A 27,818-nucleotide genomic window follows, 5' to 3' on the forward strand; every position below is an offset into this window, starting at 1 on the left:
TGTTCTTGTTATAAACAATTGAGCAATACAGTCAAACCTTGATATCTGGAACCTCTTTATCTTAAAACCCTTGATGTCTCGAAAAAAAAAAAAAAAATCCCCTGCATTTTCCATAAAAACTCCTATGTATTTTCCATAGTTATCTCAAAATTTATTTTTCGAAACTCTTGATATGTCGAAATTTATGCACAGAAATTTCAAATGCAGTTTTTCTTTGGCATTTTTTGTAGTAAAAACCAGTTCCATAGACAATTGCTTGAATTTTTTCATCCCTTCTCTTGGAAATTTTGAGAATATGGAGTGCTATACTTCTCTTTATCTCAGTGTTTTCCCCAAAGTTTAGAATTTTTGTGCATTTCTTTCGAATGTGCTGTCCACTTATATCACAGGTTTCAATTTTTCGTTTGTTTTCAAGCGAAAAAAAATGTGTTCCTCATTTTCATTATTCTGCTTTTTTTAGGTAGTACAAAATGGCTGCCGAAAAAGTTTTTGAATGTGGGTGGGTGACTACTGGTTTAAAATAAAATTTGAATTTTTAAATTTTTAGATAAATAAAACAAAGTTGAAATTGTTGTTTGTTTCAAAATCTCATTCTGTACACTTTTCACAATTATAAAATTACTAACTTATTAATTGTAATTCAAAGTGGTCGCATAGTTCATATATAAATGTATGTAGCATATGTGTGTGTAATCCTGAGAGTTACTAGTGTAATATTTTCAAAACCTTGATAACTCGATGTCTCGATTTCCCCCCCCCCCATCCTGTGAGATTCCAGATAACGAGGTTGTATGTAATACTGAAAAAAATGTCTAAAATTTTGTTGTGTGTGCGATTCTTTTTTTTTTGCTTGTTACCTATTACTTAATTCGCAAGGGGTCGGCTAACTTCTTTTGGATTTTGCAAGGGACAAAGGTTGGGAACTGCTGCTATATACTTTTAGGAAACTCCGACAGTCTGATACAAAACGTTAAAAATAAACAAAATTATAATTTTATACTTTACTTATAAAAAAAATAGTTGCAAAATTGTTTTTTTTTTTCTTTTTTTTTTGTGACACATCATTTCTTTCCTTCTGTTTTTGAGTATAGCCTTCTGAAGTTCTTGGTGGTTTTAAAAAATTTCATCCCAAAATACTTGGAATGCTATTAAAAACCATATCTATGAAATATGGTGTTTATTGCCATTTGATGTAGATTTTGCACAACATATTGCTAATGCCAAATATCCCAAAACTAACCTTGAATTTAGTTTGTGCTCTTTTTGCGGTTACCAAACTTAACATTCATTTTCATATCCGCTTTTTCAGGTTAAGTATGATTTTATTTGAAATCTTTTTTTTTCTCTCCTATTGGACATAAAATTAAGATTCTGTTACAAGTTGGAAATCCTGAACATACACAGGATGCTTTTGTAATATGCGTAAAATGCATGTGTGGTGTCAAAAACTTTAAAAACTCCTCAGTTTTAATAAAAGCACCTTCATTTTATTTTTCCGTAGAGCTCTAATTTTGGTAGTTGCTCCTTTAAAATGTTTTGACAAAACCAACTAGTGCCGATAAGTGCTGAAATTTGAGTTTCAAGAATCAAATATTGAAATACCACTCTTCTACTTTTTCAAAAAGTAAGATCTTGTTTTGATTAATTTTTTGTCATCCAGAAATCTCAGAAGAAGGTCCCCGGGTTAAAGATTGTGCACAGTTTTTGGGGGAGATTTTACCTCCCGAAGAAGTAAATGAAATCCGGGATCAGAAAGTGATTAATCTAGGCAGCCAGAGAAGACTCCAGGTTAGTTTGTTATGAGTTTCATGAAAATTTAAAGTAAATGACAATCCTCAAATGTAGACAACTTAAGCACCATTCACACATTGTCAGTACGTTTTGTCAGCAGTGATTTTTTCTCCCAATACCAGTTTTGGGTTGGCGTTGCCATGACAGCAGGCCGTATTGTATGGAACCCGTCAACGTGGCGAGAAGCTAGATGTTTGAGGTCTGTCCAGTCGGGAGTCACATTTCATTGGTCTCCACAAGAAGAGTGCACTCTCTATTGCGTGAGAGTACTGTCATGTGCTTTGCATGTATCCGCAATATATGAATGCTTCTCTGTTTTCGGAAGACGTACGTCTGTCCGCTTAACGTAGAGAATGAGAGATGTGTGGACAATGTATGAATTGCGCTTAAATTGTAGAAACTGTAACTTTAAAAGATTGGTGCAGTCACTTAATTTAAACGCCATTAAAACAGAAAATTATTTCTGTTAGGTTATAAAGAAATACATTTTTCAATGAAGTAAAATAGTTTCTCACAGAAGTTTTTCACTCTTCATGAGCTGTTAAGGATTAAAAGACTTATTGTTTATTAACCTTTTTCATGCTGTCTCATTTATGTATGTATTTTCATCTAGATATTTACATGTAAAATGATTCTTCAATAACTGTACTCTTTTAAAGTAATAACTTCTATTTACAGGGTTGGCCGGATTGGACCCAATTGGGTCGGACCCAATGGGTTTTTTTGAAAAAACCCATTTAAAAAAACCCATTATTTAGCCCACTTTTGGGTTTTTTAAATTTTTTGGGAAGTTTTTAAAAAAATTAATTTAAATACTTTCACAATTTAAACTTCTTTTTCATTTCTTCTTCACCACAGACATTGGACATAAAAAATAAATTTTTTGAAATAGTATTTCTCAACTCTTAACAGCATTAAAAAAATGTTTCAAAGATTTTAAATAAATATATTTAACTTTTTTCTTTAACTGATAAATAAATGGACTCAAATTATTTTGACTAAGTCCTGTCACGTCTGATTTTCCCAATATTTGCAGATTGTACAGAGGAAACTACTCTAGCTAAAAGGCTTTCATGTGAATTATTTCCTGCAAACAAACACTTCGCAAATCTCGAATAAACACAAGGTATATTTTTTAGAAATTAACAGGTTTTTCAAACGGTCGGGCAGAAAACAGAACAGGATGTACAGTATTTTCATTATCTTACGAAAAAGTTTAATATTTCTTAGTTTGTACACAGAAATAGAAAAACTGGCAACATAAAATTGAAAGAAATATTTTGATTAAGCTGGAATTCAGTAAAAAGGGAGTAAAAACTACTTGAGGTTCTACAGTAGTTTTGCATAACAAAATAAAATACAGGAAAGTAAAATGCAAAAAAAAAAAAAAAAAGTAGTAGCAATTAAAAACGAACAACAGATTTTCTCACTCGAGAAGTAACTTTGCATTAACTGTTGGTAATCATGAAAACTAAAAAATCTGAAACTTCACCATTCTTGGGTTTTGTCGTCTTTTATACTTTTCTTCAGAAAACGCTGAATTTGAACTAGTTTTCCAGTTTTTTTTACCCCAAGACAATTTTTGTGCTTTGTCCATATACTTACGCTACAATGTGCTACAAGTACCCCACATTTTCCTTAAAAAAAGAAAAAAAAAAGAAAAAACCCACATTTCTTTTAAAAAACCCAGCTTTAGTTGGGTTTTTTTGGGTTTTATTTAAAAAAACCCAAAAAACCCTGGGTCCATGGGCTTTTTAAAAAAAACCCGGGTTTTTGCCAACCCTGTCTATTTAGCCTGCTTTTGCATAAAATTTTCCATTTTCTTGGGATTCAGGAGCAAATATGCCAAAGTGAATCAAAGCTGTAAAAATTTTAAATATTTTTAAGGCAAGGTTACAAGTAGTTTATTTTCAATACAAGTGATTATTAAACTGCAAATACAGTTGAACTCTCTTAATATGATCATTCTTAAAACAAAATTACAGCTAAAACAACCATGTTGTTCCTTAAGTTTGGTTTGCTATCTAACTACATTAAAAATTTCATGTATAATACAGTGAAACCTGTCTATAACAATACTGTCTATTACAATATTTTCCTTGGTCCTAGCAAAAAGGGCAGCATAAATAATCAAACTGTCTATATTGATAACTGGTCTATAAAAATATTTTTTTAGGTTCCAACAGTATTGTTGTGGACAGGTTTTACTGTACATACATTAAATTGAAAATCTCGACTAAGACAAACAAAAATTTATGCCCTCTTTACTTAAAATTTTCGTGGTTGAATACTGTAATTTTCTTTTTTAGAAATTATTCATCATTTTGTTAGGTAGTAGAAGTTTCATTGTGTATAGAGAAGAAAATATTAAATATTTGACATAGAAAATAAAGCCCATTCATTTTTTTACCTATGGACATGTCAATTTACTTGACGATAAAACTATTCATCTTCCAATGTGGATTACAACCTATTCCGCCATTGTCAACTATCATTTTCCTCTTTCAATATTTTCCAAAATATTTATTTGTATGAAATAAGTGATATTTTTTTTTTTTTTTTTGAATATACTAATAGTGAGATTCTAAAGTGTATTAGTAGTAAAGTTTTTTAAATATTGGTAAGCATTTCTTTGTTTTTTTCAAAGTATCGATCATTCACGCTACGAATAGTGGTTAATATGAACAAATTTGTGGATTAAAGTAAGAAAAACGGCGTTAAAAATAGCACAAATTTGCCAATTACAACAGACACATGTTTCGGCGTTACAGGGAACGCCTTTTTCAATGCAAAAAGTAATGAGCTTATGGATGAAAAGACATCCGACAAAAGCCATGCTGTAATTGGCAAATTTGTGCTATTTTTAATGTTGTTTTTCTTACTTTACTGTTCAGCACAAAGGTATTATTTATCAAATTTGTGGATTTTTGACTTTTCGTATTAATTGAGTTCAACTGTATTGAAACTTTAGTTTTAGGCTTTTAATGTAATTTATTTATTATCTTACTACAGCATAAAAATTATAGTGACATATATGGGTGAGGAAAGATGAAACCTTATTATAATAACAGCTTGTTTGTTATATCCGCATAGGAACATTAATAAAATGCACGCAGAACATGCACGTGAGTTTCAACCTTGCAAACTAAACACTGAATCAATTCACTTCTCTTCTGAAGTGCAATCTGATGTTGCCAGATTCCACAGAAAGTGTCACAGGAACCAATAAAATTATTGAAACTTGATGACGTAGAAAAGTCAAGCTGAATTTCATTCAAAGGCTAAAATTAGATCAAATGCTATAGTTTCCAGTAGATTGGGAAAATATTGGAGTAGTACTGTAACTCAAATTTCTTGAATAATAGCTTTTCATATATGAAACAAAATTATTTTAAGTTGACATTAAGGCGGTCAATGGTGGGGAATATTTTGATACTTGAGGTTTTGGCACAATCGTCATATTTTGAGCAGTTACCATTTGATTCTGGGAAGATTGTCAAGGCTGTAAAAATGAAGTAGGAAAAATAATATGTTTCTATTATGAGCATACTATTGAACCAGCACCTGTTTAACTGTAATGTTGTAGTTAGGGATGTGTTGAACGAGAGCGGGGAGTTTGGTTTGGGAAGCTACCCGAATGGCTTGGAGTTCCAGGGGGCTAGTGAGTGACAACAAGCTGGGGGCGGTAGCGTTTCAATTTTAAATAATTATTCAAAGGAATCAAAACACATGTTCAAAGAAAACAATTTTAAGTTTCAACAAGTTCTATTTTGTTTTTACCGCTTTTAATATTGGCAGTGAGAATCAACAGAGTGATACTCTTATAGAATTTTTTTAAATTGTCCCTCTCAAATTTGTGTATGATACATCAAATATTTAACAGTTTAAAACCTGAAAGATGCAAAATAGGTTTTTGTCATTCTGTACTGTTTTCAATGGCTCATTTTTTTCACACTTGTTGTACTGGATCTCTTTTCAAAGATTCAATCTGTTTTTCTTATTATTTTTCAAATTTCAGATAACATGTTAGGAGTATTAATGCTCTTTAAAAGGCTGTCTGTTAGATCATATTCACTTTTTCCAATCTCTTCCCTACTGTTGAAATTTTTCTAGACAGCTAGCCATTTTTTCATTCCCACTCTTTTTATCATACCATTTTTACAAAAAAAAAAAGTTGCTTTTCGATACTGTATGGTACATGTACAAGCCAGATATAAAGGAACTGCTTTGTATTTCAAAATCAATGGCCATTGCAGACTTGTAATGTAGGTCAAACTTTTGTAATGAGCTCTCTACATTCACCCAATAGGAAAATTAAGAACTGGAAATATTGCTCCGTATACTTACAATATCCACCATATATTTAACTTTGATGCTCTGGAATACTAATACTCTTTTAATCCTACTTTTTGCCTCTCATATTTCCAAGAATCTGCTCAATTTAGTAAATGATTCCAAGGACAAGAAGCATCCATGCCACCCCTGTCGGGAACTTGGGACTGTCCTCGGGATCCGAGGGGAAGCAGGAGTGGGCCCAGAGGGTAATCATGCCCCCGTTAAGCGACCAAATAAGCTGAAAACTGCATTTTGGGGATTTATATTTCAAAAAATCCATCCCAGACTCATATTTGCACCCCAGTATTGTACTTTGACCCCTTTTTCTTATAATGACCCCCTCCAAAACCAGAAGCTGGGTCTACCTTTAGGATGAAGAGGATCCAACAAGAAAACTGACTAGGAGCCACCTAAGCTGTCGGTGTACCTGGATGTCTTGTGTGTAAAATTCAGCTTCTATTCCATTTCTCAAGTTTGGCCTTCATTTTTGCCATTATTATTTTTTTTTTAAATATTTTTGCTAATTTTTAATCTTGGTAACATTTTTTTTTTTATTTTTTGAAACTTTTCATCTTTTTTTTTGAATGTGTTGTATTAGCACTCGATTTCCATGTATCTTTGTCCAGCAATTTTGCAACATTTGTCTTATAGCTCTCTTCAGAATGAAACTTCAGTCTGATATCAGATCCATCATTTCGAATTTTTCTTTGAGAGGGGGGGGGGGGATATTTTGCAAATTTTATCTGAAAACAGCAAAAAACACATCTATTTATCTGTATTAACATTGATTTTGCAAAGCTAGAGGGGTCAGTAGAGACTCCTGTCCTTCTTAAACAGTAGGCCTGACTGACACCACCAGGCATGTCAGATAATGCCCTCACGTCTTATTTTCTGATAGGTTGTTGAAATGTAGGGATTAGTTAAGGACTTAATATTATGTTTTCGTACCATTGATCACATCAGATATGAGGTAATGAGATGTAAAAGGATGTAAGAGTTGACTTTTTGTAAAAAAAATTTTGAGTAAAAGATTTGTGCAAATGTTTAAACCTAGGTAGGCTTTCATTTGAACATTTTTTAAAAACATGCTATCTATAACAGCATTTATTATAGTTACTAATATCTTCTCTTGCCACAAAATGCACAAGAGTTTTTTACCATTTGTACTAGTCACTGTCAGCCCCACTTTTTCATGTTAGGGATAACCAAATACCCCACTTGTAAGAATAAAACCTCCCTGGTCCAAATATTTCCCCTTTGACACAATATTAAAGATCCAAATTTAATCAAATAATTTTCCTGGATAATCTAATAAGACTTGTCCGCATTCGTAAATGTTGTTCCTAAGAAAATTTTTGAGGAAATTTAAAAAACAAAATTAAACATCATGAAAAGACAAAAGAGAAACCCTTTTTAAAAATGTACTTATTTATTTACTTTTTATTTTTATCGACATTGTTTGAAGCTCAAAAGAGAGGCGGATTTCCATAAGCTTTCAGATGGTAAGGTGGTACTTTGCCCAGCAAGCAGAAAAGTCAAAGTGCAACCCATTGATCAGTGAATAAGAGGCACCTTGAATATTTAATTGGGAATTATTATAAGATTTTTTATAGTTCGAAAAATATACACAAGAGGGTTTGTTCCCAAAGAATTTAAGCAAGTAATTCCCTATTATGGACTGAAACAGTAATGCAGGGAAAGTAGTGCCAGAGCAAAGATTTTGTAATTAAAGTTCTAAGTTACTTTCATTTTTAAATTTTTCGTTTGTATGTGTAACATAAACATTCAATCATATTATTTTGTTGTTAATTGAGCTTATTTCAAAAACTTTTTACTAGAGACGTACCGAGTACTCGGTAACTACTCGGTACTCGGCCTACTCGGCCAATTTGCCGAGTACTCGGTACTCGGCCAAATTCTGATCAGATACTCGGCCAATACCGAGTAGTTGCAAAAAGTTGAATGATGTCCAAGACAGATACTAAAATTTATAAAAAAAAGAGCAAGCATTATATTCTGCAATCATTTACAATTAAAATTTATAAGTCAAATTTAAATTTTGAGATAAATGAAGTTTGTAATGCTTCAATGGAATAAATCTTTATTTTAATGTCCCCAAAGTTAATAAAACTTATTTATTAAAAATTATGCAAAAAAGGTAAGTATAGAAAATATGGAATTTTTATATTAAGAATGAATTTTTGCTACAAACAAAAATTATTTATAAAAAATATAAAAATACCTTTGCTTAAAAAATAAAAGGAAATAAAACAACGTTAAAAGCACACTGCAGGAACACTGCAGACACGTATTTGGTGTTACAAGGAATTTCTTTTTCAATGCACAAAATTGGAGCTCGTGGATTTAAAGACAAAACTCGGATTTTTTTGTCGTATGTCTTTACATTCTTTAGCTCACATGTTATGCACTGAAAAAGACGTTCCTTGTAATGGGGGGTCAGAAACACGTGTCTGCAGTGTTCCTGCATATTTGTTTTATCTGTTTTTAAAAATTATTTATGTTGACTAGAACTGTAATTGATTGGTATACAGTGAAACCCCTCCTAACGGACATCCCTCTTATGCGGACAATTTTTAATTCCCCAGTTCCAATGCGAATAACATTATTAACCCCTCTCCTGCGGACACCTCTCTATTGCGGACAAAAAAAAAATTGTCCTGTTAGTGTCTGCATTAGAGGGATTTCACTGTAATTTGTTTTAACTCCAACTTGATAAATCATACTTTTTATTTATTTTTAATTTTAAAAATATTTTTTTTTTGTAAAATTTTTGACACAAACAAAATTGTTTATATAATGCGTAATTAAATTTCAGCAGGAATTTAGTTTTAAAAACTATTATATGGACAAGGAGGTCTATACTACTATTCCAATAAGTTCAAAATTCATCACATGTGTGTCGGTGGTTCTTCTTAAAACATAATTGGTACTTGGTAACTCGGCCAAGTAGTGAAAAGCCGAGTACTCGGTAACTCGGTACTCGGCCGAGTAGTGAAAGGCCGAGTACTCGGTACTCGGCTACTCGGCCAAAGTGCTACTCGGTACGTCTTTACTTTTTACCACTACATTCCTTATTTCTTTTATAAAGCTTCTGAATCATTATTACTAGCTTTTGCTAGTGCTATCAGTTTGATAAGAGAAATAATCTTTTCCCATATTATCAAATGCCTATTGTAATATTATCTACTGCATACATTTAAATTGTGCATACTACCTTTTTTTGGGCGGGGGTGGAGATCTGTACTCTTAAGATTTTTTAAAGATATCAATCATATTGAAATCAAAAACTTTTTCATATCTTAGTAGTATAAGGTCTAACTTCCTTTGAGTATGTGTCTTATTTCAGACTAATTTTTTTTTTTTCATCTCTATCAAAACCATCATAAGATTTTATTGGAGTTGCTTTTAGTATTGATGATATGCACTTTTTCTTCCAGAGAAATGATTATAGGACACAGAATATGTCAAATGAAGAGTACATGGAATTTGTAGAAAGACAGCAATGCTCTTTTTGTAAGTTTGTAAATTATATTTCAATATCAAGAAAAAGAAAAAAAAAAGACTTAAATCTCTCATTTAAATTCTAATTAAACATGCTTTCACTTCATGAAAATTGGCCTATACGAACTGTTACATTTGCTATTAATGAGTTTGATAAAACTGCAAAGATTTTTATGGCTAATTATTCCTTTTTCATTTATCCTTGGGTTAATGCATGTACTATTTTCATGGAATATGTGTGCTGTTCGGTCATTTTTTGATAGCTTATATTCTACTGGAATAGTGTAGTTACTTCGATGAATAAGGTCCAACATTAAAATAAGAAAAACAACGTTAAAAAAAGCACAAATTTGCCCAGCTCAAAGGTATTTATTTATCTTAAGGTCCAACATTTTCAATAAGATTTTTTTAACATATTAGTAAAATTATTGTGTGATTATTGTGCATATTAATGAAGTGATATCTTAAAACGTTCTCTAAGTTTCCGAAAAAACAAAATCTATTAGGGATGGATGGATGTAATAGTTTGAAACTTACATTAAACAGTGATATATACGAAATGTGCATAAAATGTAGCCAACCCTGAGCACAGCCAACCAATAAAAATATCACAAAAGTAGCTAAACTAACCTATAAAAAAGCACCTGGAAAATTTTTGTTTGGTATGGAAAACCTGGAAAAGTCAGGGAAGTTGAAAAAAAATTTTGAGTGGACACCCTGATAAAAAGCTCAAAAGCTTGAAGGATGATGGGTGGAGGCGGCAGTTTCTAGATTTTCTCCAGCTCGAGAAAATCGTAGATCCGGCAGTGGGTGTACATAAGGTTGGTAGAGTATTTTGAGGCATTATATGGATGCCTCACTTGCCAAATCGATTAACTACATAAAACAAAGAGTCGAGAAAAGTGATGAAAAAGATAGTGTTCTTCATAGGAGAGAATAGGACCTTGTGTTACATTTTCTGCCATCACATGGTCAGAAATGTACTGAACAAAAACTTTAATATAAATTCACAAGCTAAACATTGATGAAGTACTATCAAAGCATGAGGTTTTTTTAACAAGTGAAGTTAATCGATTCGGCAACTGTAGCATCTGTATATCTTTTTAAAAGGCCTTCTTCAGAACGATGTAAAAAGGAAGGGCTTTCTAGTGGTCCCTATATTGATTTAGTTGTTTAAGGGCTTTTAAAAAGTTTTTATTAAGTGCTGGAATTTAAGAGTTTTCACAGATTTAAAATTTACTGAAATGCTACAGAATTACCTTTTTTCAAGTATAATAAAACAATAAAGTAATGTATTCTTTATGTTGCATATTTTAAATGTGTTATGTCTAAATTGACATTTTATATTTATCTCTATTTTGTTTTAACAAGTAGATTAATAAATATAAATTATTACAATTTAAAACAATATCTGTGTATTTTTGAGAAAGTTGGCTTTTTTCATTGCTTTGCCACATGCTGAATTAATTTAATTTGTAATGTAAGCATTTTTAATTATGAAGCAGCAAAAACATCTTCAAGTTGCCTGTGAGCTGAATAGCATCTGAATTCATGTCAAGTATTATAAAAGTTTTTAAAGCTTATAAGTCATTAATTCAGTTACTGCTAAAAGTACATACATGTTCATTTTGATTGATATAAAAATACTTTTATTCAGTTTTTTCAATATTTTTTGAATAAAAAACGTATTTTTAGGTCATTTTTATTTTTTAAAGTTTTTCTTTTGTAGTGAAAAATGGACTTGCCTCTTTTGGAAATTGGCTCATGCAAGACTATGTGACATCGTTGGAACCAACAACACTAAGCCTTGAAATCATGAATTTTTTAGTGAGGGACTATATTGCAGAGGTTAAGATTTCCTTAAAGAGTTGCTTAATTTGTTGGGGGAAACAAAACTTTAAAAACTATTTAAGAAAGTTGTATCATTCTTATTTGATTTAAATTATGGTAAAACCTCATTTATTGGGCCCTCATTGACCAAGAACAAGCTTGTAGATTTAAAAAAAAAATTATATTCACATAATAATGTAAAATTATGGCAGTGAGAGTGTCACTATTAGAAATTAAAACATACACTTTTTATTTTGATTAAATGTTAAGTTTTTGCTTAGATTGTGCAATAAATTATACTAACATACTGTACTTGGAGTGTCAAAGTGACCCCAATGTATATTCATTTTACAGATTTTTTTGAATCAAATCTTATTGGTTGTTTACTATATATTCTTCTCTGTTCCTAAATTGTCAGATTCATCACATCTCCCATATAAGAAGCAAAATTAACACAGTTAATGCTTTATATTGTCAAACCATTCAGTGGTTCTTCAGGTGCTGTCCAAAGTATTGTTGCAGTTAATAAAGATACGGCAATACTTCAAAGAAATTTTATCAAAAAGAAAAACTGAACACATTCATTAGGACTAAAGTTAACCGTTTACCCGCCAATGTTCCAAAAATGGAACATCATATTTAACTGAAAATTTTCCCAAGAAATAAGGTTAAAATAAACAAGTTTTTTTTTAACACAGTTTAGTCTTATTTCAAAGTATTTTTTGATTTTAAGCTTGATTGTTTATATATTTTCAATTATTTATTGCGATTTTTCAAAGATGCGTGTTTTTTAGCTTTTTGTAACTTTTTCTTATAAAATTTACCAAAAATTGGCTTTTTCAGAAAACTTGATGATATTTATTATAGTTGTGAAAAATACTTCAATGTATGATTTTAAAATGCTTGTAGAAATGTACAATGATATTTCCAAAAGGTGTACCCCTTCAAAATAGCATGTTCCAATTTTGGAACATTGGCGCTTTTAGGGAGTCAAATTTCCAAGAAGTTAATCGTTCGACTTCAAAGGGGAAATTTCATTTTTCGTTATATATGTTTCTTTTTTCTTCTCATTTTGAATGTACTCTGATGTAGATGTTGGCAAAACCAAGTAAGTTTATATTTTGAAAGGATATGACGTTTCGTTAGCAAAGAAAATAATAACAGTCTACTGTTTGACGGACAATATGGCTCCGAATCCACACCTGCTCGGACAGCTGCATTGTGACGTGATAATAAAAAATAATATTGGTGAGCGTTTTATTCTTCATTTTAAATGCAGTTCAATAATTCGCTAGCTTTGTTTTCGAGCGAAACGAAATTCTGTTTGACGTATACCAACTGTTCATAAATGTTAAAAAATGTCTACAAGATTTCTTACTGTAGAACAAGCTGTGGCTTATTTAGAGACATTGTCAGATTCGGATTTGTCAGATGTAGATATATGCCAATTACCCCCTGATGAACCAGGCAATATCACTGAGGAAGAAGACATTCTAGAAGACGAGTTACAACCTATTACACCAATTGATGTATGTAGACAGGTGGACATTTTTTCCGCCAACTCTCGTGAAAATTTAACAAAAAAATCGAAGGAAGAACAAAGTCTGAAATCATTAGATAATAAAAGTAAAAAGCGAATGAAAATGGAAAAAAAGAAAAAGTTGGAATTATCAGGAAATAAAAGTAGAAAAAAAATGAAAATGGATTTAACATGGGAGAAGAAAGCTAATTTTCAGAAACTGATTTCGTCAGAAAGTATTGAACCGCTTCGACACACATTTCCGAATATAGTGGATTTATCTCCAATTGATTTATTTTTTAAAATTTTACCTTTGCAGTATGTTGAACACTTAGCAAATATGACAAACTTGTATGCATTGCAAAAAGGAGAATCAATAGATGTTGACAGAGATGAAATCCTACAATTTTTTGGTTTGCTGCTATTGAGTGGGTACCATTCCGTTCCTTCTGAAGATATGTATTGGAGCAGTGCAGAAGATACATAGTGCCAATTGTACCAACAGTTATGCCTCGAAATCGTTTTCGAAAAATAAAAAACAACTTTCATTTGATGGACAACCATGAATTAAAACAAAATGACAAACTTGCAAAAGTATACCCTATTTACAAAGAATTGTGTAAAACCTTCAATAATTTGGTGTATTTCATGAAAAATTGAGCATAGATGAATCTATGGTTCCCTACTATACGGTCAGCATTCATGTAAAATGTTTATTAGAGGAAAACCAATAAGATTCGGCTTCAAAATTTGGATGCTGTGCTCTTCAAGTGGATACCCATATTCCATGGAGATTTATTCAGGCAAAAACGAAGGATCCCCTGATGTGCAATTAGGATCCAGGTTGTAAGTGATCTATTATCAGTTTTGACTGACACGTCTAAGCATGAAGTATAGTTAAATAACTTTTTTATATCATATGACTTAATTTCTCAGCTATCAAAAAAAGGTGTACGAGCAACAGGAACAATTCGTGAGAACAGAACTGGCCATTGTCCACTGAAATCCAAAAACGCCCTTTCTAAAGAAGATCGAGGAAATTTTGACTATCGATCTGATGGATCAGTGTACATGTGCAGCTGGAATGATAATGCAGTGGTTACAGTAGCATCTAATTGTTATACACATGAGCCACTTGCATCTGTAAAACGTTACTCAAATGAGCAGAAATGCAAGATAGATGTGCCACAACCTCATCTTATCAAGAGATACAATGAAAGAATGGAGGGTGTGGACGTCTTGGATAAACTTTTAGAAACTACAGACCTCATTTGAGGAGTAAAAATTGGTGGTGGAATCTTTTTAGTAATGCTCTGAATATTTCAGTTGTAGCTAGTTGGTTACTTCATTGTGAGTTACACGAAGTCAAGATGAAGCATTTAGAGTTCCGAAGAAAAATATCAACTCACCTCCTAAGAAGAAAAGTACGAGTGGAAAGTCATCCAGGGCCTCGTTGTCATTTACATAAACAATCAAGAATGTCTGACTGACATTATATTGTATCTGCATCTCAAGGACGTTGTGCGGTGTGCAAAAAAAATACGACTAAGAAATGTTTCCATTGCGACAAACGACTTCACCAGCAATGCTTCCTTTCATATCATGGGCATTAGATATTTCTGTATTGGATTTTCTGAATTCTGGTATGTACATAAATGCAATTTAAAATATTATTTTTTCCGTAATATAGTATGCTAAGATAAAAACCGAATTCAAAAACCTCTTAGTTTAAAAAAATTCTCTGAAAAAAAAAAAAAAAAACTTCATGCAAAACGCCAATGTTCCAAAAATGGAACACACTGAAAAACATAGTAAAAATTTTTTTTCTGGAAATTTTATTTTATTTCTATATTTACTAGACATAAATAGACATAATTTCAAAAAATTACTCAAATTTGATCTTCCGTCAATAGTTTGGCGGTTAAGCGGTTAATGGAAGTAAACTTCATTTCATCACTCATCTTTATATTAGTTTCTTTTTGTCAATGAGAGGGGTTTTAACACCCGAGACCCTCCCCTTGAGCCCGACCCTGGTTTGTAGTTCAAAATATGGTGGTCTAGATATACTAGATATATATGAATCAAGGGCGGATCCAGGCTCCGGTTAAGGGGGGGGGGTCACCAAACGTGTACCCACAAACAACGGTATCTTGGTGGGGGAGGGGGGGGGTTACGACATGCTCGTCAAAAAAAGGGGGTTTCTTCGGTCTAAATCGTAGTTTTACCATATTTCGTTATGTATGAAGAATCTGAAAACGTTGATATTGAAATCTTGTGCTTGTTTCTTGAAAGCTTGTGCTTGTTACTTTCTAGTTGTTGTACAAATCGTTGTTGCATTTTTAGCATATATAAAACAAAAAATACAGTATGCTTCTAAGAAAACTAAGTATATTCTAAGTGTTACAATTTTTAAACTTTGTGGAGGCCTGATTTTTCTAATTTGAACTAGGAGCTGCAGCAGTCATTTATGTTGGTCAACGCACTAGATTATACTAAGATGAAAATTAAAAATTTATAAAACGGACAAGAATTTCTAATTGTACCAATACCATACTGAATAGTCAGTAGCAGATTTTAAGGGAAGTCTAGGGGAGTCTAAGGGAAGTCTTTGGCTCCTCCCAAAGGAATAAAGTAATGCAACTATTTCATTTAATTTTTAATTGACTTCTCTTTTACATAAATAAAAAACTTTCAGTCATGAAAAAGAACACAAAACACACAAAGCATATTTAATTAAAAGTATTTTGTTTGCTAAGGAAGTACAATATACTCTTTCTATTCTGAACACTCATTGGACAGAACGAAAGTCTTCAGTTTAAGAGGGTGTTCAGTATAGGGGGAGACGGAAGTAATGCATACGTGATTCCTGGGACCATCAAAATCTGTTCAGAATATCTGGGTGTTCAGGTAAAAGAGTCAACTGTACTTCAGGAGTCAGAGGACAGAGTGGCAGAATACATTTAATTCATTGAAGAACCTAATACCGCATTTCGTCTGTTAATTCCTCTTTGAGGGAATCAACTATTAACATTTTAAAATAATGTGTAGCCTAGAAGAGTCATTTCTATCCAAGAAGCTATTTTGGAAACAATAGATTTATTTTTTAGCTTATAAAAAATGTAGAATGAGAAAAATCGCATGGTAGTTTCTTGGCTAAGCCATATAATATTAATAGAAACAGCATTTAGTATCAAGATGGTATGTCATCTGTATCAGGGCATTAAGAACAAATCGACAACTACTTTCAAAGAAATAATTTCTTACATGAAATAAAATATAATACAATACTACTAATGTAAATATACTATAAACTAAATACAATAAAACTTACACGTTATGAAGGTATGATTTTCTTAGTTACATAATATTTTATAGTTAACATAAATTAATTTATAAAAACTCAAACGAAGTATGGGTATAATTAAAAACCTTAGCCTCGTGTTATAATCATTATGACAACTAGGGGGCTATCGCCCCCTGCTCGCTATCGCTCGCCAACCCCCGAAACTGCTTACGCAGTTCCCTGTGGATCGCTTCGCGATCCATGCTCGCTTCGCTCGCTCGCTGTATGCCAATACATTAGCCTAGCTAAAATTTTCCGTAAAAATTAAAGTTGGTAATTGCATTTAGGTCACCATCCATTTAACCAATATGAAAATTACGTTCATAATGTTAATTTGTCTGCTTTAGCCAGATTTTCGACAGTTTAACTTTGCTGTATGTAAGATGACTGCCTTGGCAATGTGCACAACTTTACCATTATAGATACAAAAGTGTCTGTCATTGCTTTGGAGAGATTGCACTTCTACCTGTTGGTCCGCGGAAGGTATTTTATTTCCCTTCTACCACCCATTGGAAAACCAATGAAGGCATTCCCCTATCCGCCACCTGGGGACGCGCCCTCTAGGGGTTACAGGCTCCCCCGAGGGATGTATTTACATTATTTACACTCTTATATATATTTACATATTTACACTCTTATATATTCTAATCTGAGAAAACTTCCTCATATACACAATTAAAAATGTCCCGTTTGGGAGCCACAACTGACACTGCTTCAAAAGATCTTGTTCTTGATAATGCCACATAGAGCTGGCCATGACTAAAAACAGGCTCAGAGAGCACCAAACATATTTTCTCAAACGTTTGTCCTTCTTGTTGTTATTCTGAATCCTTGCCACGTCACGAACAAAAAATGGTTTAACTAAAAACGCGAAAACTCGCCAAGGCTACTTTGCTTGCACAATACTAAAACTACTATAACCCTAAACAAATTTGGCGAAACCTTTCAGCTGAGAATAAAAGGAATAAAGTAAATTCTTTCTCGGTTATTCATTTTGAACTGAACTGTCGTACTGAAGCAGAGAATAGACGACGCTCAAAGCGCCTACGCGTTCAAAACAACATTGCCGATGAACATGATTGTGGAGCAATGTGTGAAGAATGCGAATTTTGTGGTGCTCTTTATTGGCAGAAAGAGCGTAATACTGCAAATAAATATACTAAATGTTGCCATGACGGAAAGGTGCGGTTACCGGCATTGTGTGACGCACCTGATCTGTTGAAGGAACTGCTGACTGAAAATTCCCCAGCCGCTAAAAATTATCGGCAGCGAATCAGAGAATACAACTCTGGAAATGGCTCGTCTTAAATTGGATTCAAGAACGGTTTCCTGCCTTCTTTGAGCTTTTCTTTGCTGATTAAGGTTGAAATGGGCCACAGCCCGACTCAAACTCATCTCAAAAAAAAAAAAAGTTCGTTGAGTATTCTGTGATTCAAGATTTCAAAACAACGTAGAAGTTTGTTTATATGATTTATCGGCGAAGTGTTGCCAACAGAGGTTTAGAAATTCACCCCTTCATTTGCCGGCACGTAAGAGAATTATATATATAGATGTTTCTAATTGAAAACGCTTATTTTATAACACCTCGGTGAAATTATACAGGGTTTTTAGTAGGGGAATGTGGGGCAAAGTGAAATAGTTAACATGACAGAGCTTTTTCAAAATGAACAAATTGGAAATCTGTTTTGAAAATTATAGTACATATAGAAAAAACATTGTATTTTATAACAAAACTTGCATTGAAACCTTATTTTTGAGTTTTGGCAGTAAAATTGTTTCTTCAAATAAAAAGGTGGAAAATGTTCACTTTTTTTCCCATGGGGCAAAGAGAAAATTGAAATATTTTTCGAATGAAATAGGTTCTATTCCATTGTGAAAAATATTTTTGATCAAATTACTAAGTAAATAAAACGCGGGTGATTTATTAGATGATTGAATGAGTGGCTTTGACTAATTGTGAGAAATATTAAAAACACAAGTAAACTAAATATTAACTAAATAAATACTGCACCGAATATTAGAAGGTCCCAATTCATCATTCGATAATATCAAAATAATTATTGAGTTACAACAAAATATTACAATTTGAGTATCATTTTTTAAAAAATTGCTTGTATTATCATACGATTAGATTTTCGGAGGTAATTTTTTCTTGACTGGAATAGACTACACTTGACACATCTTACTACATAATTAAAATATTACTAGTTAAGTAGTGCTAAAAATGGAGTAGATATTTCACCATTTCTCTTTGCCCTACTATTTCACTTCGCCCCACATTCCCCTACTAAATTGGCTTGAAATGTTAAACATATATAACTCCACATCAAAAGTGTGTTAGTCTGTAATATTTATGCATTAAAAAGTAGTTCAATTAACCTTAAGGGATCCTAAAAAACATTTGAAAATAGATTCATGAAAACTTTGTTATGAAAAATAACATTGGTGAAGGTGAGCGCTTTTCAATTTCCGGGGTCCCCTCTAAACATTATTTTAGTATTTCTGAACGGTTTTCTTCCATACATTTTCTCACAAGACAAAGTTTAACTTCCTTTTCGACTTCTTTGCGAATCTAGTGATTATGTGGTCAATGTTTACATCAATGTCTCTGTGGATATTCAAGAGAGAAAGTCCCACAAGGCGTTTCTCACACATTGAGGCTCTTAATTAGGTTTTTAAACGCCGCAACGTCGAGAAGGTTTGCTCACTTGTGGCAATACTAACTGGCAATGTAGCTACGAGTCGAAGAAGGCAATTTATTCCAGGATATATGTCCTTGTCACATTCTTCAATAAGTTTTATCGCATGGGCGGATTTATGGGGGGTCAGAGGGGGGCAATGCCCCCCCCAGTTTTGGGAGGACTTTATGTAGTAACAACACATCTTCCAAAAATTAAAAAAAAAAAAAAAAAAATCATTATTTTTTCGTTTTTGAACAGTACAGAAGAGCATGGGTGGATTTATAGGGGGGAGGGGGCAAAGGGGACAACGCTCCCCAGTTTTGGGAGGAGTTTATATAGTAACAACTTATCTTCCAAAATCTTATAACAAAAAAAAAAAGACATGATTTTTCCTTTTTTGAATAAGAAATTAAAGTTTATTTTTTTCTTTTAAACTTAAAATAGCCGTTTCTTACAAAGTTTGAACAATACTGTACAAGTGTATAATCTACTACTCAATTTCAGAGGCTGGAAAGTGCAAATTATTGATAGGTTCTAAAATCCCTGAAAAGAATTGGCGCAGTATAGCCTACAAGGGCTCTTGAACCAAAAACCCAATCTAACCAACCAAACCTTGAAAATAATTAGACAAGTCTTTGAAACTCCTAAGCAAAGTGTGCTTCAATTTTATTTCTTATCAAGTGTATAAATTAAGAATTGTTCATATGGGTAGTATGTTACTCTCTTGATACCTATTCTCTAAATCTGTGCACCATTTCTTTTAAAGTATTAACTTGTATCACAAAGCACTTGTAAAGCGTAAAACTTAAAAAAAAAAAATTATTTGCCTATTATTTCCAATTAACCCTTATAAGACTTCAAAATGCAGAATTTTATATCTATTTTAGATAATTGCCTCCGGGGGGAGTAACCCCCGGGTCCCCTAAAACTGGAGATATTCTATATCCCACTTAAAAGGGAGCACTGCGTTACTCTTTTAATACCAGCCCCCTCTCTTTTAAGGTCAATTTAAAAATGACAGCATGATTACACACAGTAATGAAAACGACACATAAAAAAGTAAAGAATGGCCTTACGCATCACAGAAAACAGACAAAAACATGGGAGGGGGAAGGCAATTAAAAATGTTTCTTCAAAAAAAAAATCCTGCCCCCCCCCCAGGAACTCAGTCCTAAATCCGCCTATGGTTTTATGATACATGGAGGGAAATCATTAACTGGATTTTGATTCTTTTCCCAGGTCCATTTCGCGACCCACAGTTGGTATTCAACTTGCAGCGATGATGTATTAACTGGCAAAAGTCCTTTATAAAAATCCCCCACTTTGTGTAAAACTTCGTTATTAGTACCTGCTAGCAGAGTTTGCGGCAAAAATGCTTTAAGATTGAAAACTAACCACATTTCGCCAAAATTGTCGCCGAGTGTCCGTTTTAATGAGAGTAAAAATCCTTTTTACAAGAAAAGTTTTATCCGTGACCAAGTTTGAGAGTCTCCACTTTAATAAAGGGAAATTTAATGTTTTAATTCTAGAAAATGAAGGAAATAAAAAAAAAACTGTCCGAAATGAGGGGTGTACGTTAAGCGAGGTTTCACTGTTTTACGCACACTTAAAGAAATTTATTTTCCGCAAAACAACTCTTTTGTGAATATTAATTGTTTATGTGCAAATATAGATGTAACCGCAATAGAGGTTTAGCAATGATCTGTTCAAACAATATATTCCTCTTTAAAAAAAAATAATTAAAAAAAAATCCAATAAGTAATTCCAGGTTTTTAAAGAAAAACCTATTTGCCAGAATTTGTTTATAAATATCCAACAAAAATTACTTTAACCCCTGCCCCACCCCCCTCTTTACTTTTTTTTTAAAGCAAAGCCTCTACATTGTCTCGTTTTTTAGAGGTACCAGGTATTTCGGGTTGAGATATGCATTGCAGTCTATATATAACTGCAATATGCTGCTTCAAACTGCTTAAAGCCAGAGCTCTCAGTATGAAAATCATTCTAATTTAAATACAAAAACGCTTCCCCCACCCCCTATTTTTGCGCTTGGATATAATTTAAATTTGTACACAAATTGGGTGATCCTCAATTTCTCCTTCGAAAAAAATCTGTAACTGGAAGATTAAAAAGGATCTGGTAGGTAATGTTTGGTTTGGTTAAGGGGGGTGGGGTCATGAACCTCATGATACCCCCCCCCCTGGACCCAGGCTTTTCCCCTCCGTAAATTTTGCGCTTGGATATAATTAAATTTTTTATACAAACTGGGTGATCCTCAATTTCTCCTTCGAAAAAATCTGTAACTGGAAGAATAAAAAGTATCTAATGGGTAATGTTTGGTCTGGTTAAGGGGAGTAGGCTCATGATCTCCATGACCCCCCCTTGGATCCACACTTGCCCCTCCCCCCCCCCCCCCTTAATTTTGCACTTGGATATAATTTAAATTTGTTCATAAAGTGGGTGATCTTCAATTTCTCTTTCGAAAAAATCTGTAACTGGAAGATTAAAAAGGCTCTGTTAGGTTATGTTTGGTGTAGCTATGGGGGGGGGGGTCATGACCCCATGCCCTCCCCCTTGACCCACACTTACTCCTCTCCATAATTTTGTGCTTGGATATAATTTAAATGTGTTCACAAACTGGGTGGTCCTCAATTTCTCCTTCGAAAAATTCAGTAACAGGAAGATTATAAAGGCCCTGTTGTGTAATGTTTGGTCTGGTTAAGGGGGGGTCATGACCCCCATGCCCCCCCCCCCCCATTGGATCCGCGCTTGATATGAATCCTGATCATGACCAAGATCTCGTCCGCACCATGCTAAACTAACGAATGTGAAAAATCACAAATCACGTTTTTCAAATTTGATGGTTTACCATAGTACTCAAAAGGGCTATAAATACTAGTTATAAATAGTTCAAACGATAGTTTCACACTTAAAGTTACCTATAAATTTAAAGCATCGAAAATAACTTAATGCGTCAGGTGCAAAAGGAATATCGTTTTGGCTCTCATGAGAAGTGCTAATTTTCACATTTGTTAGTTTAGCATGTTGCCGACAATATATAAATCCTGAGGAAAAATTAGTGAATTAATTATTAGCTGACATATTTCCTGAAGTTCTTCAATAACAGTGAAAATGATATTTCTGATGGTGAATGTTTAGGCCCTTCTACTAGCCCTTCAACCAGTGTGTAAAAAAATGCACATTCTTTCAAGTTCAAGTAGTGAGGACATTACTGAAATGAACAACAATTATAGTTACATAGATATAACGAGTTAGACACGTCAGGTCAGTTAATGTGCTGTTTGACTATGTGTTAGATTAAAGTATGAAGTCGAAGGATTCCTGTTGCAAACCGTTCAAGATTTTTCTAACTGTTCTTTTTCAGGTCATAGATGAAGTGTTGCTACAAAGAGATGGAAAACGAGGTCCATTGTATTTTTCCTCCTCATCACCGAGACATTTCCAGTCGAAGTCTCCATCACCAAGTCAAGCATCACCTAGCAGCAGGTTTGTTAGAATTTTCTTTTTAAAAGAACGAATTCTGAACTTCATACATCGAGGAAAATTAATTTTTTTTTTTTTTTTGAGAAATAAAATAATGATACAGTGAAACTTTGGAATAACAGCCACTATTGGGCTCAGCGGTTAGTAGCCATCATTTGGGGACTAAAATATTTGACAATAGTTTGTTATTAATCTTTGTAATTTATTTATTTTTCTTATTTGTAAAAAACCTTTTAAAAGTTACACTTTTCCCCCACATACATTACATTTTGAGAAATTGCATGAAGTAAATCAAAATGCTCTTTGCCAAAATAATATACTTTATTAATTATTTAATTTATTTATTCATTTTTTTGATGATGCAATTTTTAACAGTCTCTACAGCAATAGTTTGAAGCAGTGGGCCAGAAATTGGAAAGGTTTTGCGCACAATTTGCAGATTGCCAACCTTTAATGACAAATCAAGATTTTTCTTTCTGTTTCTTTTTCTCATAATTTCCCCTGACAGGTTTATACTGCCATAATTAAATATTTCTGCCATGTTTATTAATTTTTTTTTTTAAATTTATTAAAAATATTGCACACAACAGAAAAAATCCAGTTACAGTGACAACAACAATATAAAAATAGCAATTGAAACCAATTATACATTTAAAATATTAAAACATTAAGACTTAAAATTGTAAAATGAAAAGTTAAAAATGTCTAAATCACAACAATAAATGTTAAAAAGTTTGTAAAATTTAAAAAGACAAAAATTATCAACATATTTCTGTTTGGGAAAAAAAATTAAAAAAAAGAATGACTTCTAAGAGTCCTACTTGGGACAGCAATTGAATTAACGATATCAGAGCAGTCAATTAAATTATGTGTTTCTGTTTGTTTTCAAACTTTCTTTTCCATTTTCATTTATTAATTGGTTTTTTAAAAATATTTTTTCTTCTGATTTCCCCTTATTTTAAATGACCATTATCCTTTCACGGAAAGAAACTAAATGTTACAAATCAGTAAACTGTTGAAGGGCTATTCAAAAGAACAAATAAGTTACTAAACCTCTTTTCAGTGCGGGAAAGCTAAGTTTTGGAGATGAAGGAATGGTAAAAGCTCTCAAAAAGAAGAAAAAACCACATCACTTTCTTAATTTTTACCTTTTTCTCTCTTCTGCTTCACTTCAATTATAAAAGAAGTCACATACACTTAACCTAGTCCTTAGGATGTTCATGACAATCGAAAGCATAAGCCATTTTCCTCTTGTGTAGCGTTTGTAGGTAACCTTTACAGATAAAGTGAAAACATTTACCTTTGCGCAAAAATTTAAAAACGTTCGAACTGTTAAAAATGCACTGCCTGAATAGCTAACTGCACATGTTTTAGACAATAAACAGCAAGTTTCCGCTTGTTAAATCAGAACTACATGCAAAATATTGTCCACCCTGTTATATCATCCAGAGACTCAACAACAATGAACATAACAACTGTGGAGTCCATGATAAGGACAAAACTGCAGTCTTTGGATGTCATAACCAGGCTGTTAGTATTTTGCATGTTTTTGGTTTACAAGAAATCTCTTTTGCAAGGCAAAGAAGTGAGCTTGTGGATGACCAAGAAAAGACGTTGCATGGCTCCAATCCAACTCTTTTCTTAGCTATCTTTTCATCCACAAGTTCTTTTTTAATTTTTTTAATTTACATTGAAAAAGGGGTCTTTAAAAACTCTGACATACATGTCCGATTTTTGTTGTTACTAGAAAATCGCCCATCAAGGTATGATGGGTGAAAATTGCTTCTACATTTGAACAAAGCCATTGCCTGTTTGGTGATATTTTCATACTTGCAATTGTAACCCTAACTCCAGTGGATGAACCCTAAACTCCAGTAGGTAGCGTTCATTGTTGACCATTTTTTTGTTTCTTCATTCCCTTGAAATGACTGTGTTACCAGTAAAACAGTTAAGTAACCGGATTGAGTTCAGCCTTTTCACAATAAAGCCTTTCTCTGCATGTCAAACATAACATATTATAAAATTATCATGCCGCGACGCAAGTTTCATTGTTGAAACTCGCAGGTTACTCGATTATTGGCTATTATATATATGAGGATGTGTGTATTTTTGATGTTTCATCAATTGAATTAGTTATTTTTCAATGATCATTATTTAGAAGTAACATTGTAAGGAGACTTTTAGGAAAGAAAAGACCATGATATGAACATCCCTTGAAGTAAAAATCTTTCTGCTTTCTTTTTTTTTGAGTTAATCCTGTAAATAGAAAAGTGTCTAACTGTTAGTCTTTCCTTCCCTTTAACAGTTCTGTTTTTTTTTTTTTTTTTTTTGCTTCAAATATGACCACAATTTTCTTATTTAGTTGACAGGACTATTTTTAGTGACTGTTTGAAGGTCGCATAGTTTATAGGGTTTGGTTAATGCTAATTGTATTTTAATGTACCAGAACCAAAAGACTGATCATTGTTCAGAGGTGGTCATTGAAGGAGATTTAATTGCAATAATAATAATTAAATTGCATGAATAGGAGTGAATACTCAGGATAAAATATTAGTGTGCTAAGGCTTTGAAAAATCTTTATTTATTCCCTTTTAAAATTACTTTGATCTAAGCTTGATAATGATGCAAGTTCAAACATCTTTCAAATTTGAAGATGCAGTTAGCATAGAAAATCATTTTTTTTAAAAACGGAAATTGTCTTATTATTACAGAACTGTGAGCTATGATGTTATAAACCTCAACTAACTGTGTTTGTATTACATTCCCTACAGGACCCTAACTAGACTTTTGTTTCAGGGAGGATTTTACTAACGCATTTCCTATGAAATCTATAGTATGATAGATAAAACTCAATTTTAAATTTGTTTATTGTATTTTTTTTTTTTTTTTTTTTTTGCAGTAAGGGATTTAAATGAACAGAGACTACTTTAAGGGAATTAATATCAGTAAATGTAAAAAGTGCTGTGTCTATTACATGAAGAAGAAAAAAATGTGTACGTTAGGTAACTTCACCCGTTAAATATTCAATTTCTTACAAATAGTGACTAAAAAAAAAAAAAGATGCATGCACTCATGTACACACATTTGAGCAGTACTTTGTAAATTTTTTGAAGAGAAAATATATAAAATACAGAGTTTGGCACTTTCAAGAATATTGATGTTTTTGTTATCATCAGGTAATCAAAGTCTGCAGGAAAACACAGTATTTTTTAAAAGTTTTTTGTAAAAAATAAAGTTTACAATTATTACAACAAAAATAAATACACCAGATGAAACACTAAGTTCTTAAAATTCGTCACTAATAATAATTTTTAAATGAAATTAAAAAAAAAACAATGAAACAGTAATAATAATTTACTGGGGGAAGAAAAAAAAGTGAAAAGCTGATTTTAGAATAGTTCTGAAAATTTTCAGATCATGGGTTTGAACCCTAAAAACCCACCCTTTCAATATGGCCATAATTCCTTATCTCTTTGCTCTAGACTTTCAAACTATAGTAATTTTATTAGTAATTAGCACATTTTAGCTCATATAATTATATATTTATAGTATTAGTCTGTTTAGTCAATTGCATACTTTTTAATGTATTTCTATCTGTATAATTTCTGTGTGTTTAATCTGTACTGCCTAATTTTGATAATTCAGATTGTCAAGTTTGACAGAGAGGCCTATCAGCAAACCATCAGATAGTCGTCGAAGTCGTATTTCTGCTATTGTTAATATATATAATGACAGTCCTCAGGTTAGTAATGCTTTATCTAATCTATTAATTTGACCTTTATAACAACATTCATTTTAATAATGCTTGTTTATTATCAGTTTCTAACTTGCAGTAAATAAACCTTTAACCTGGGGTGCCCCCCCCAAGGGCAAAGGGTACCCCCCTTAATATTGTGAAGACGCCCATAAAAATGAAAAAAAAAAAAAAAAAAAACCCTCAAAACACCCCCTCCCCTAAAAATTTCAATGGCACAGTCTGCACCATGACTCCCACCCCCCTAGGTAGGCACCCCTGCTTTAACAGATTTTTTTAAGTTGTAATTGATTATTGTTGCCTTTATGCAGACTTCTAACTTTTACGTTTAAACCAAATTGTTTAAATTTTGTGTTGGATTCATATAATATTTCTAAATTATAATTTAAGTTCAAAAATTTGGCTTCAGTAAAACATGATTATTGTTGTTCTAACTAACTCGTTTTCCCTGTAAACATTTTTTAAAACAAGATGACTGTTTAAAAAAAAATTGAAGAAAACTAAATGTATTGTAAAAATATATCAAAAGACGATCAAAAATAACAATTTGAAACTAGTGGTTATAATATGAGGAAAATATGTGTCTGATGGTATGCCCTCCCGCTAATACAGGGGTTCTCAAATGGTGACCGCTAAGGGGGTTGCTAAATGTTGAAGAAAAATTTAAAGATAATTTAATTTATTTCTGCGCTTTTATTTAAAAAAAAGGAGTACACATAAAGCTTTTAATAACATACAAGTTGTTTTTTGTGTTCTATTAGTTTGTGGGATACATGAGCTTGTTTGGAATTAGCATTGGATTGATCACTTGAAATCTTTACCAGTTGATCAGGATGTCGGGCACTTAACTCAGCTTTTGTTACGGTTTGATCACTAACGGATTGACTATCCATACAACCCCACTTATATCCTTAACTGGAATGTAATCTGTAAATTGTTCAATCAATAATATAATTAAATTAAAAAATCAGTAAGGTCTCTTGTAAAATAATTCAAAAGACAAAAATTCATGTTTATTTTACTAATTACTTGTGTTTCTAAGGACAAAACTTAACTATTTGTGTAGATTTTAGTTATTGTTTTAGGGTTTAGACAGAGTTAAAATTTTAGGGGGTCGCCAAAATACTTAGTCTAAAAAGGGGGTCGCAGTATCTAAAAGTTTGAGAACCCTTGCCCTAATAAATTTTAGGAACTTACGATTCCAACAAAAAGTTCAAAAGATTTTTGCCAGGACATCTACCTAAGTGTCATTCCATGTCAAATCAAACAAAAACGGAGTGTTTAACACACACCATCTTGTATTTTGATGAAACTTGGTATACAAAGAAGTATACCAAGTTTCCTTAATTTTTCTTTCTTTCAATCTCAATGCGTTTTGATTTTATAATAAGCCTTTTGAAATTTTGCATTTTTTGTCACTTTTCAAAAGCTCAAACTTGTTTATGTTGTTTCTCGGTAACGAATGCTATAATCTTTTAGAAAATTTTAACAGAAAGCCCCCTTGCTTATTTTCAGCCATAAATAAGTTGTAAGATTTTTGTC

At 32.4% G+C, this 27,818-nt stretch overlaps 1 protein-coding gene across 5 annotated transcripts in view; it reads left to right on the forward strand.

The window, feature by feature from the left end:
- The window catches only part of LOC129220500 (transcription initiation protein SPT3 homolog), a 91,054-nt gene that overhangs the window by 46,412 nt on the left and 16,824 nt on the right, over positions 1 to 27,818 (forward strand). For all 5 annotated transcript variants that reach the window (XM_054854922.1, XM_054854923.1, XM_054854926.1 and 2 more), the window contains 5 exons: positions 1,661 to 1,788; positions 9,585 to 9,660; positions 11,378 to 11,496; positions 22,404 to 22,525; positions 26,168 to 26,264. In XM_054854922.1, coding sequence (XP_054710897.1) covers positions 1,661 to 1,788; positions 9,585 to 9,660; positions 11,378 to 11,496; positions 22,404 to 22,525; positions 26,168 to 26,264 — 542 coding nt within the window. The remainder of the gene's footprint in view (positions 1 to 1,660; positions 1,789 to 9,584; positions 9,661 to 11,377; positions 11,497 to 22,403; positions 22,526 to 26,167; positions 26,265 to 27,818) is intronic.

This window comes from Uloborus diversus, chromosome 4 (genome assembly GCF_026930045.1).
Source record: "Uloborus diversus isolate 005 chromosome 4, Udiv.v.3.1, whole genome shotgun sequence".
NCBI lineage: Eukaryota > Metazoa > Arthropoda > Arachnida > Araneae > Uloboridae > Uloborus > Uloborus diversus.